General features: G+C 39.3%; 1 protein-coding gene across 1 annotated transcript; it reads left to right on the top strand.

The window, feature by feature from the left end:
• Positions 1-990: 990 nt before the first annotated feature.
• Positions 991-11,904, top strand: LOC139710910 (proprotein convertase subtilisin/kexin type 7-like; the record flags this gene model as incomplete). The annotated part of the gene is made up of 5 exons (XM_071622830.1): positions 991-1,248; positions 4,303-4,399; positions 9,539-9,576; positions 10,628-10,802; positions 11,814-11,904. Coding segments are annotated over exons 1-5 (557 nt in total), but the record flags the coding sequence as incomplete, so codon positions are not given.
• Positions 11,905-13,826: the final 1,922 nt, after the last annotated feature.

The following is a 13,826-nucleotide window of genomic DNA, read 5'->3' as shown; positions in this document are numbered from 1 at the left end:
ACGTGCGCGTTATCTTGGACTTGCCCATATCCATAAAAAGTTGAAAGTTGTGATAAGCCCAAGTTTCTCTTAACAAGTCCTTTAAAAAAAAGGGATAACCTCTTGAAGATGCTGTTTGTAAAGTACCACACAGGGTTGCCCATGGTGATGATGAAGGTTTTGTACAATGATCCTTATCCAGATGAATCTATGAAACTTATCTTCTGGGTGTGTGTGTGTGTATCAAATCATGTAAATCCAGAAATGGTCTTATTTCAAATTTATTTCTAATGCAAACTGTATTCAACTGATGCAAGCGGCTATCACATTTCAAGATTCCAATCTGTAACAAATTGTAGACCATGAGCAGGGTGTAAAGACTCAGAGAAGCGATTGAAGGAGAAGATTGTAGAGATTACATGCATACAGCTAAAGTAAAGGGTGCCTCTCTGTGCATTATTCCTTGTTGGATTGAACTTGAGGAAACTGATAGATTATCCAGAGAACCACGATGGGATTCTAATTTCTATTAAAGTTTTAATACCATGTTTTCTTTCTCCACAGGGTGTGCTTGGAATGCATGGGCATTGTAGCCACGGTTCAGCAGTCTTTTCGTGGAGCACCACAGGGGCCGGTGTTCTTGCCAGGAGAGGGTGTCCTGCACCCCCATTCCGGAATAGTTGGGGTAGGGTTATGTAACAGAGTGCCACCCCAGCTTCGGCACTAACGATGGAAGGAGGTATAAAGATGAAAGAGAGAGGGAGTTTCTTCTGTGTCCTCGTCCAGTTACAAATTCGCCTGACCGTGTTCATCTTGTGGATCTTGGTGGCACAACCTTCGCGAGGACTTTATCTGGACTTCTATTCCAGTGGTGGCCCGCTGGACCCGGATGATGTTAGCTCTCAGGGGAGTAGCGTCGAGCATGAGACGCTGTCGTGGGCTGTTAAAATCCAGTACCAGAATCACAGGAAGAGCGTGAACAGAACTCGAGTCGATTCCCTGGCCCACCTCGTGGCCGAGGATCTTGGGCTCAGGAACCACGGCCAGGTCGGGGAGCTGGTGGGCCACTACTTGTTTGCCACCGACAGCTACCACCAGGCCCTGAACGGCAGCATGAACTGGGATCTCGTCGGGAAAATTCGCAGCCAGACGGAGGCAGCACTGGCGCAGCACCCGCTGATCGAGTGGTTCAACCAGCAGACGATACGTAGGAGATTTAAGCGGTCCATGGAATTCGATGACCCTTCTTACTCTAGTCAGTGGCATTTGGTAAGTATAAGCTGCCAGGTTTTAAAAAATTCTGAGAGCCAAGTACATGTACAGTGATTCTGGGATGATGATGTCGTTCTGGTTGTTTTGTAAAGGATGTTTATCAAGGGTAACTTCTGTTTGAAGGAAGGAAACTCAATCAATCAATGAGCAGGTTGTTTCCCTGTTGTGCACCTGTGCCTAACTGTACAACTGTAGCTAAAAGGAATTACCGTTTAAAAGTGTGGTACATCTACAATGTACTGCCTACTTGTTTTAACTACAGGCAAAAGGTTACTTCCGAATCTTGCAAACAAATTCAAGAATATCAGTACGGAAGTTTTGAATGTGCATGTACAAATTGCCACATGTAGCATCGAGTTGTTGTCGAAATACATAGTTCGTGTACGTACATGTGCATAAAAAGAACATTGAAACACAGACATCATTATGAATGCATCTGCCAGCCTGCACGGCTGGCAACATGTGCATTGTACACGTACAGTCCAATGTATGGTGCAGGATACAGAGGACACCAGAACTGCTTAAAATGTAGACATTGGTTCCTAAATGTGGTCTCACAAGCAAGTAGCTTTACATGATCTGTATACGCTGTACAACTGTATATCAGTTGTTTTGTTCTTAAGCTAAAGTTTGTAGGGAAAATCCCTTTAATTGCAACCTTCACAAAATTTTGTATGGTTGAAGAAGAATGTCTCACAGCATTGTGAATGCTATAAAATAGTAAATACACATCAAAGGTTTTTTTTTTTTTTTTTCTTCTTTTTTAAAAAAATATTCAAGCTGGTCCTGTGCATTTTGTTTAACATCCCAACAACAAAAAATTAAAGGGGTGGTATCATTTTGGTTGAGATGGGGAATTCAAAGTCTAACTTTTACCGAGATAATTAGAAACTACTGATGAAAAAAGAGCAGACAATTCCAAGAGGAATTCAAATTTTATTTCATGGAAATTTGGTTTTTAGATGCCTAATGGTTGAGATATCCAAAAACAAAGTATAAAAGTGGTCCTATTAATAAAAGGTGGGTCCCATCTTTTATTACGATTTCTTTAAATTTTTCGGATATCACAGGCATTTCCAAACCAATGTTCATGACATAAACTTTGAATAGCTCTCTTAATGGTATGTTATTTCTTATTTCAAAAGAGGTTTCTCATCATCCCACAAAAAGTTAAAAAACCTGAAGCCCCAAACCAAAAATATCATCCCTTAAAAAAAAAAGAAAATTGGCAGACTTACATTTTTTACTTTGTCTGGTTTTCTTTTAAAAGATAGTGTCAAGAGCCAAGAAACAGGAAGAGACAACAAAAATCTCCAGATGCTCTTTAAATTCTGTTTTTGCTTCCAATAGTGTAAATGAGATTTCTATAATCCTTCTGTTACGGATATTGCCGGCCTTTCAGCATGTAAACAAAACTAGGAAAGGCATTGAAAAAAAAAATCAAAACTCAGACTAAACAGCCTTGAAGCTGGACAAAAGCCCTCTATTTGTTGGGGGTCAGTTTGGGTTATATACAGTACAATGAAGATCATACACTGTACATTGTGGCATGCAGATTCCTTTGCCTCTCTCGTCTTTTTATTTTCTTTTTCTTTCTCTAAAATCTACAACTGATAAAAACTTTTATGCTTCTCCAAGGTTGGCCAAACACAAAGCACTGTGAAAGGCTGATTTTCTAATGCACTCACATGTCAGTGCCTACAGTACGGGCCAGCTTCGTAGACAACACTCTGTACCCTCTGCAGTACATTGTACTGCAATACCGGCAGATCAACAAACTACAGAACTGTATATGTTTGTTTGTATCTGTTTCATTTCTTTCTTTCTTTCTTTTTTCATGTGTATATATACAAACTGTAAGATGCTCCAGTGAGGCCTAAATTGTGCACTGAATGTGTGTGTGCATGTGGTTGTGTGTGTGTGTGTGTGTGTGTGTGTGTGTGGTGAGGGAGGGAGGGGAAGACCGTTCTATGATTTCTAGCCTTTTTCGAGGTACAATGTACCTTTGCACAGTGTAGTACTACATACCGAACATGTGCATCATGTTCTGATTTCCCAGTGTACGTATTACAATGCAGTGTAGTTAGTTTTCCGATGCAGAGTTACATTGTAGCTATGACAATGTACAAGTTGTAAGTTTACATGTTGTATAATGCATACGTACATGTACAATGGATATGTGTATAAGTGTACACATGCATCTAGTTTGAATGTGTTTATACAGTGTACAAAGGTACATTTGTACATTTGTACATACTATAGTCACATGTACGTATATGGAGCAACTCTCATATCATTTGATTATACAGTCTTAGATCATTATTGCATGAGATTGTAATATTGTCATTGTGCGATGTTATGATGCATGCAGGGCAGGTTTTGATTGTATTGCAATGCCTGAATTAGCCTTTCATGTTTTCCTGTTCACATTTCACTTTGTTTCAATAGAGGCATTGTGTAATCTCCCCAAAATTGGCGCAAAAACAATGATGATTAGTAGGTGACGACAAAACAAGTTGTCACTTGATTGCTGCATGCAGTGTTGTCTGTCAGATTTCATAAATTGTTGTTTTCATATCATTTCTCACTGGCATACTACAATGTATGTACATGTATGTAGTCCCATACATGATAATGTGTGTTGGTTTTAAAAGCAGGTAGCTGTAAACATTGATATTTTTGCGCAATTAATTGTTCGTGCTAAGCGTCTCAAAATCATATTCATGGGTTCTTGAGTACATGCTGTACAATTGTCAAGCCATTCAAATTTGCAGACAAAATTGTGAAGTTATTTTCAGGGGTTTCATTATTTGTGCTAGCCAAAAGTAGCACAGGATTACATGTAGGCAATATAAATAACAATGACATTTAAATAATAATAATATGATAATAATAATAATGATAAGAAGAAGAAGAAGAAATGAAATAATAAAAGTAATAATCATCATCATCATGATAAGAGTAATGATTGATAAAGATTATAATAATAATCCATTTTGTTCTTTTCTGTTTTTGTTATTGTCTGTTTTTGTTATTGTTTTGATCTTTCAGCACAATTCCAAGAATCCTGGTATGGATATCAACGTGACAGGCATCTGGGAGCACAACATCACAGGGTCAGGGGTCACTGTAGCGGTCATCGATGATGGTGGGTTCTCAATGTTGACCTTGGACTGTGTGTTTGTGAGTGTTTGTGTGTACAGCTGTGTACATGTGTGTGGATTTTATGATTTAGTGTTTCTGCTGTTTTGAACTGTTTTTTTAGACCATAGAACTTGACATACAACAGATTACAGATTCTTGAAATTGTTACCATGAAAAAACAGAACTGAACAACTCTTGAGAGATGTTACCGGTACCATTCACACCATATTATTACAAAAGAAGGTATCTTCGGGCATGCACATCACATGTACACAAATAAAGAATGCACACACAAAGAAATTGCTTGTGATCATACCGTGTAAGCTCTTTTACAGATACCAGCATTTGTAACTTACGGCATTAGTAAAAAAGAAAAGACAAAAACTGTAATTGTGTTTGTCTTAATATGTACATGCTCTTGAGCAAGTTTATGATGTCTTTCTTTAATGAATTGTGCAAGTCTGAATAGTGTAGAATTCGTGGGAATGTCAAAATCAAAACAACTTAATACTGGTAATTAAATGAAGTCTGTTGAGTAGGAACCCTTTTAAAAAGTAAGATTTTATTACCAGAAACCAAACATTGACTTCAGTGAAACATCATACAGAGTATTGCATTTTGGCAAGCTCAATGTTTTTGTCTTGCTGAATATGACAATCGAATGTGTTTCCCCACGCTGTCATAATGTCTTAATTTTGAAGGGCACTTCCTCCACAGCTGGTATTAAATTTCAGGAGTATGGGGTCATTTTTGTTTACAGAACACGGGTCTTCCATTACCCTACTACAGTGGAGTTGCTTTCACTTCAATTGCGGTGCTAACCCTGCTATTTTGCAGGGCCAGATAGTACCGGACTATCGGTGGGGCTAGCCCACTTTAGCAAAAACGAGTGTAAACAGAAAGTGGGCTAAGGATAGTCCCGTACCAACGGTGGGGCTAAGGCCCCCCCTTAGCCCCACCGTTGGTACGGGACTAAGCAAAAATTTACAAGTGTAAAAAGCCCTTTTTAATTACCATCACCCTCAAGTCTTCTACCCCATTCACCAAAGTCTCGCAAAGTCTGTCAAATCTGACATGACCTGTCGGTGTATTCAGTTTGATATCACCTTGGACAGACTTCAATTCTATTTCTGGATTGACCACCAACTCACAGCCTTCAGATCCTTTCAGCCATTCTAAACAAAGTATTTAGAACTGTGCTTGAATAATCAATCAACCATGTCAGGTCAGACTTGTCCATTCTGTGCAAAGGAAGTGATATTACCTCAAATATTTTCATACACAACATTCTAGGGATGTCATATATTGTCTGTAGATCATGTTTCCACATGTATTAGGGAATACAATGTCACTTAATTCTTTTTCTAATGAAATGAATGAGTCTGGTTGATGTTATTTGAACCAGAGACCGTATCACATGTACACATTTTGTGCCAATCATAGTGTGTGTAGGATATCAAGAAAAGTGGTTTAAAGGGAATCAGTCAGTTTAAATGTATTTTAGTCTTAGACATGCAAGAAAAATTACCAACAAAGAGTTCATTTCGTTTTTCTTTTTTTCTCCAAGCCACCTGTAGAGCTGTGCATGTACATCAGTTGTACTATTTTCATAGGAAAATTTGCACACCATCTCTGTTTGCATGGGTTTTCAGTTAAATTGATTTATCCTTCCCCCTCCCCCAATAGAAACCATAGATTGGGTATCCCACTGTCAAATGTGATCCAACATAATGACACAGTGTGTATTATATTCTTTAAACATGCTGGTTTAGAGCCAACTTATATGAGTGTGACATGCCCAGTGCTGCACCTGATTGACAAATTGCCCTTCATCGACATAAATAACCACAGATTATTAAATGTTTGGTACCAAAACACTGAATAATCGGTGCTTATTCACTGCATACTCATAACTCAGTACTTATTTACATCAATGAAAGGCACTTTGTCAATCAGTTACAACAAAAATGACTGGACACAAGAATTTAGTTGACATGCCCCATGTTTGACATTTTTCTCTGTTTGGGATGTACCACTTTCAAGAAAAAGAAAAGAAGAAATAAAAAGAGGAAGGAAATAAAGCAAAAAGAATAACAAAACAAAATGAAGTGGAGGTGGAGAGCAGAGAGAATGAGGAGAAATAAGGAAAGAAAAGGAAAAAGAAGAAACAAGGAGAGAATGGAGCAGAGAATGAAAAGGAAGATGAAGGAAAAGATGAGGAAGGAGGTTAACAGGAAGCAAAACAACAGCAAAGTAGATATAGATCTGTAACTGGTGCTAAAAGCCCTGTGCAAAAGAGATTGCATAATATTACAAAGGGAAGTGCAATGTCCACCAATTTGTCCAAGGATACAGAGTGTACATTGGGCCTATTGTGTAGGCAAGTGAGAAGCTGTTTGTATGCTCGTATTTGGTGATACATGTACGCTATTAATAGCATTTCTCCCAATTGTGTGAATCTTTTTATGCGATTTTCAGTCAGGTCGATCTCAGATTCTGCAGTGAATCACCTGTTACTGGTAAGAGGTGGCCTTTCTGACCAGGGTCTCAACATCTGCTCAAAGATGTAGTGTGTCTTCACTGTGTGCTTCACCACCTGTTGCTGGTACTATTCTACACAGTGTAATTGTACTGCTATGTTTAGGCGTGTTGTACCTCTCACTCCGAACGTGCCAAAAAACTCTGTATGTTTGGGATGCTGTGGTTCGGTGCACAAACACCATCACTTCTTCCTGGGTCTGTATTTACTCTGGCTACAGTGCTGTACCAGCGAGTTGCAGGGGCTTTGATAGCATGTATACATGTCGCAGGCACCATATTTGCCTCGTGGGAGATACCACCTGTGGAAGAGGGGAACAAGACAAAGGGGTTTGATGGGGGTGTGCACAGGGCCGTGTCGCAGTCCGAGGAGTCTATCGGAATGCACCGCTCCACACATTGTTGTCATGCTCTGCGGAGTATCTGTGTGCATGTGTAGTTTTATCTGTAAAAAACTCAAGCTGTCTATTAAACAGACCTGTGGGGCTTATAGGGGTCAGCTGACCGGTCATGTGAGAGATAGATAGGGGTGAGCAATATCCAAGTTGAGTCTGTGAAAAGAAAGAGCCTACCAGAATGGCGGTGCTTCACCCGAAAGAAACCTGTGAAACCAGCCGCGGTACCCACAGCTCAGGTCACGAAGCAGAACAGAGTCTCAAGCTCCTCTGCCTGTTCAGAGAATGAAGCTCCACAAGTGTGGACCGTGTGGCGTCTTGTGACGTATGGCCCTTCCATTCACTAAAGTCTCGTTTCCTGTTGTGTGATAACAAGAGGATTCTGAAAATTCTACATCTGAAATAAACAATTCTATACATTATTAACAAAGGGCTGAATTGAATGAAAATGATACATTGTAGCTCTACCTTTCAAATATTAACAATTAAAATTTGAGTTACCATTAAAAGAGATTGCAGCACCAAACCTCAGAAATTTGTTTTGGGAGACTATATAAATGTACTACCTGTACATACATGTACATGGTAGATTGATATGCATTTTCAGAAGTAACGACATGCACAGTATCAACACGCACCTTACATCACATCCTGTAAAGAGCTCTGTTACAAAAAAGCATCTGTGGAAAATATTGTGTGTGTAGAGTGTGGCCAGTGGAACTTGGGAGTTTCATTGTTGTAACAAATTATCAAGCAACTTCCTGTATGCTTTAAAAGGTAGGGAATCCCATTTGCATGCCTTAAATGAAGAGTTGTATAAATACAGTGGTATGTTGAAGAGAGTATCATTTTAGAAACTCCCATTAAGTATTGAAAGTAGAAGGTAACATTTAGTACATTTTTATTGACCGTTAGATTTTGAATTGAATTTTTTTCGGGGCTCACCGTAAATTCCAGTACATTACTAGGCTAGCTTTGCAGACCCATGCACTGCATGTGTGTCCATCATGTATATTTTGTGAAGAAAGTTCATCAAATCTTACAAGCATTTCTATATACATTCTTGCCACACACTCTATATGTTATTACATCAGCTCTTATACTTTTAGATTTGTGTTTATAGATAAAAAAAAAAATACAGAAGACTGCAACAAAAAGGCTTAAGTGTGGCTGACACGCAGAACTACTGAGTAGTTGAGTTTTGTGCATTATTCAAATTGTAGATAACTGTTGACTTCCAAATTTCTCAGCAGTGGCCTAAACAAGTCCCCTGAGGTTCATATTGAATGTTTTGCTGCATTTTGGGAGGTCTGTAAAAGGTATCCCCTACCTTTAATACAGATCTCCTTAACTGACCAAAGAATTCCTTCAAACTGGATTATACTGGCTGCAAACTGTGTACCACTTATCCCCCCCCCCCCCCCCCCCAAAAAAAAAAAAAAAGAAAAAAAAAGAAAAAAAAAAGAAAAATGTACTGAAATGAAAATTTAATATTATTCTAAGAGAGGGGTTCTATCTAAAGGAGGAAGAAAAAATGAACAAACAGCAGAAAGACCATGAAGAGCTTGATGCTGACTTTTTGTCTTGTCTACAAACACGTATCTTGCTCGCTGACTTGTGAATTGATGTATTTCTCTTATCTGTCAAAATAAAACAGAATGTCATAATCAATGGATATCAAGCATGGAAAAAAGGACAACATGTCTTATGGTCCTGTACATTAAAGACAAAACAAAACAAAAAACAAACAAAAAAATGAGAATGTATGATAATCTGTGGTGTGCAATGCAAGAGAAGAGAGGTTAATTAAATTTCATGAACTCACTTCACTGCCTTCTAAAGCAGAAAATTGATTGAAATAAAGCTGGCCTAATAGAATCGGTGATGCGATTGATTGCTTCAAGTTTGCTTTTTGCATGAACAAATTTGGAGTAGAGATAGTTTGGAGTTGTTGGAACATCAGCAGGCTGGTTAAACATTGCAACCTGTGTGTGCCTCAGAGGAAAGACACCACGGACTAATTTTGCTACAACATGCAATTTCCCATAGACACCTGCCCGAGTATGCTTGGGATTCGTCCTCAGTAGGTTGACATCACTCTTGTTGAAATTTGCAATTTTCTTCACAGATATGAAAAAAATGTAAGGATTATAATTTGTTTATATAATGGTTATAATATCTTTCCCTCTCTTACTCTCTCCTTTTCACAGGTCTGGAATGGCTGAACGAGGATATTGCTGTAAATTATGTGAGTAAAAGTAGTATTAACGGAACCAATACCAGCAAATAATTTGTTGGAATTTAATTGTTACCCCTTTATTCCTATAACACCAATACATGTAGCATGATGAAGAAGGTATCAGTCTTGATTGGTTAGTCAGAGAGATGCTAGCTGACCTGGGGGGCATTTCATGAAGCATTTTGTTTGACAAAATTGTCGGACAACTTTGCTCTCAGCCAGTCAGATGCAAGGATTTCAGTAGCTTGTAACAGTTTGTCAGAAAAATATCCGACCAAAATGCGTCATGAAATGCCCCCCTAATGTGCATCTGTACAAGTGATTGTTTATCGCTTTCCAGTATGCACACAGAAGGAGTATTATACAGGCAACACCTGTTAAAAAACCATGTCCTCAGGACTGGCAACTTTCTTTATACTGAAATTTCATTATAGCCAAACAATTAGAGTATATACTTAGATATTCAGACAGTAATTTTTGGACCTGAATTTTTGCTTTGTTGTAAGAGTTTCGTTATAACTGTGTTTGTTATAATGGGAATACACTATAGTATACAATGTAATTATTTGATAATTTATTTTCCTATTTACTGATCTCCTTTCTCTCTTTATCGAATTGTTATTTCCTTTTGATCTCTTCCCTTTCCTGCCTCCCCATATATATTTATTTCCCTCAATCTCTCTGCCTCATCTTTTTATCTCATTTTCCTCTCTGTATGTACTGTTTGTCTTTCTGTCTTAAAGCCTGTGTTTCCTTTTTTTTAATCTTCACATCACTCGTTTTGTCTAAGGCCTGTTCCATTTTTCTGTTGCTGATTGTCACAGTGAGTCTGTGTGGCTTTCCTGTCCATTTCTCCGGCTGAAATGTATGTCTGTCTGTAATTCTGTCTTCTTTTCTCTCGCTGGTCTGTGTCCAATCCCAATGTTGTTCCATTCAATTTTTTTACCCCTTTTTTCTTGCCCTTGTGATTCAGTGTCATGTTGTGTTTATGGTTGTGTGTAATTTCGTGTTTGAAAAGGAAGATAAAAGATTTTGTTTGTTTGTTTGTTTGTGTTTTCAGTGTGCCGAGGGAAGCTGGGACCTGAACGCCAACGACAACGACCCGATGCCCGAGATGCGAATCAAGGACGGGAAGCAGACGCAGAATCGCCACGGCACGCGTTGCGCAGGGGAGATCGCCGCCGTCCGGAACAACATCTGCGGTGTCGGGGTGGCGTTTGACGCCCGGGTGTCAGGTGAGTGACCACACTACCGTGTCACAGTTAACCCATTGAGAACGAGTCCCGAGTATACTTGGGCAAGTGTCTATGGGAAATGCGTGTTGTAGCAAAATCAGCTCATCCTCAACGGTTAAGATCATAGACTCATGGCCCGATGTTTTGTTTTATAGAGGCATAGATATCCCTGAAAATCAAGAACTAAAGTATACAGACATGGACTACCTTTCAGGGCATAGTATACAAATAATGACTGCTATGAGGGGCACAGTTAGAATTATGGGCCCAAGGTGATGTGAAAACGGTATCCATGCCCGAAGCGAAGCTGAGGGCATTGTTATGGTTTTCACATCACCGAGGGCCGACATAATTTTAACTGTGCCCCGAATATCAAGTAGTTATTATTTGTTTTATATACCGAAAATATAGATTCTAGTCTCTTTTACAGCACTTGTAATCAATGCTGATCGACAGCGCAGCGGTTGTATCATTGGTACGTACATGATGTGGATGATTCGAGTGATCATCTATATGTGTACACTGATACAGGGTTGCGACTGTCGCCAAACCAGTCCGCTAGTCTCTTTTACAGCACGCTGATCGAATGTGCGGCGGTCATATCATTGGTGCGTACATAATGAGCGATCTATGTGTATGGGTCGCGACTGTCTCCAAACCTATTTACTAACTGTGCCGGGGCCCCGGTCACAGTAACTCAAAAATAGGGCACAGCTGTTTTCATGACTCCCCTTTTAACCAGTCAGATGAGAGGATTCTAGAAATGAGGTATATAATTGGTATTATTGCCCCACTTGGGGGATCTCAACTCCAGAGAGTTTGACTCAAGGAATTTGCTTTGAGGAGATTTTCTCTCCTTTTTTTTTTTGGGGGGGGGGGGGGGGCATTTCTGCTATAAAAATGAACAGATATACATTCAGTTTTTATAATGATGATGCAGAAATTCATGAATTTTGTAAAATCAAACTGATATTTTTGTTGGTTTTATTTGCATTTATATTTAAATGTCAGGAATCCGGTTACTTGATGGACCAATGACAGACAGCCTGGAGGCTACGGCCTTCAACAAGTTCATGTACATCAATGATATCTACAGCTGCAGGTAACCAGCTACTTCTTTCAGTTTTTAATTCATTCTATATCATTTTTATGGCTACTACTGCTACTGCTACAGTACTCTCCGCATAATCGGGTAGGCTCTAGCAGAGCGTTTCTTACCCAATTAAGCGGAGTACCCGATTAACAGAAGAACACGTCTCATTCACAATTGATATTGACACACATAATGTGTATGTACATAATGCATTGTACACTGCACCAAACGCCCACACTGTATGCTTAAGCTTGCACAGCACATTATACTTATACCTCACATTTGCTCAGCCACGAGCAAAAATTTACAGTCTTTTTGTGGACAAATGATATGTTTTCAGAAAACTTTGTCGGTTGAATATGGACTCCTCGCTAACAAGCAGGCGCTTTCCGAAATGAACACTTCTCTCGAGTAGAACGTCGGGTTACTTTTCGATAAGTGAATGCATGGGAAAAGCAAAATTATGAAGCTGGTGCATGACCTGATTTTCGTTGCAAACTTCTCGTATTGTGAAATGTTGTTGCGGAGCGAGGGAGGAGCGCAAGTGTGTTCAACTCCTGACTGACTATGCAATTGGAATGAATGCCAGCTACATGTGTAATGTTCGTTTACATGTGGCTCTAATGGTACATGTGTTTTAATGTTTAGGCTAATCACTCGCAAAATGATCGGTCTTCTTAGCAAATAAAGCAGAGAATGCGATTAGCCTTGCAAATTTTGACATTTATGGTTTCTTAAAGTATTATATCTGCGATAAAATGTGGGTAGAAATTAGATTAGACGAAAATTATTTACCCGTTTATGCGAAGAGGCAACCCGATTATCAGGTAATTTTAATGTGCATTGGAACTGATTTTGACATTTCTACCCAATTAAGCGGAATACCCGTTTAAGCGATACCCGATTACGCGGAGAGTACTGTACTACCTCTCCTTCAGTACTACTACAACTACAACTACTAATACAACTACTTCTGCTACTGTTACTACATATGTACTACTACAACTTCAGTGTAGCACTACAACTATTTCTACTGCTTCCAATTGTATTGTATTACTACTACTGCTACTACTACTACTAATACTTCTGCCACTAATACAAATACTACAACTGCTACCAGTTCTACTACCACTGCTACATCTAATACTGCTAGTATTTTTGTACTACTACTACTATTACTACGACTACTACTCCTACTACTTCAACTACTACTGCTACAACTACTACCGGTACTACTAAAACTACTACTACTTGTACTGCTGCCACTGCTACTAGTACTAGTACTACTACTACTGTTACTACTTTTTTTGAGCACTACAGCAACTTCTACTTCTATTTACTACCACTTCTATTACTGCTTTTACTTCATTCAGACATCTTTTACTACAACCTCTATTGTTCCAAAATAAACAACTCACCAAGATACTGCATGCTGTTTTGCACAAATGCACTGTCTATTGTCTTTGAGAGAGTAAGTCACTAAACTTTTGTCCTTGAAATGGAATTTCTAACTCCGCCACTACAATCACTCACAATTGTCCTTATTTGAGTAATGTTATTCTCGCAAAATGTATGCTTCATAAGACAGTATGTTGTTTTGAAGGGTTCTGATCTGTTTCTTTTGACCTGTACACACACGCATTTATGTCACCTCTAATAACTGGACAAGGCCACATAGAGTAGCCATTTGTTTTGTCTTATTAGTGTGTGTTACATTGCTGAGAAGCAAAACAACAGGGAAGAAGTAGCAATTAGGGGGAGTGGGGTCGATTAGTCGTCGTCGCATCAAGATCCTTGAGGTCTGTTAGGACAGTCTGAGGCTGGGGGAGCACCTGGCACTTTGAGGATGTGGTGTTCTTAATCACAATCCTAGAATAAGGACATTTCTGTAACCCCCCCCCCCCCCCCCCCCCCCCCCCCCCCCCCCCCCC

Source organism: Diadema antillarum, unplaced genomic scaffold, assembly GCF_040938485.1.
Source record: "Diadema antillarum isolate AM-2024a unplaced genomic scaffold, OU_Dant_1.0 seq00001586_RagTag, whole genome shotgun sequence".
Taxonomy (NCBI): Eukaryota; Metazoa; Echinodermata; class Echinoidea; order Diadematoida; family Diadematidae; genus Diadema; species Diadema antillarum.
This window is presented reverse-complemented; position numbering and strand designations above follow the sequence as displayed.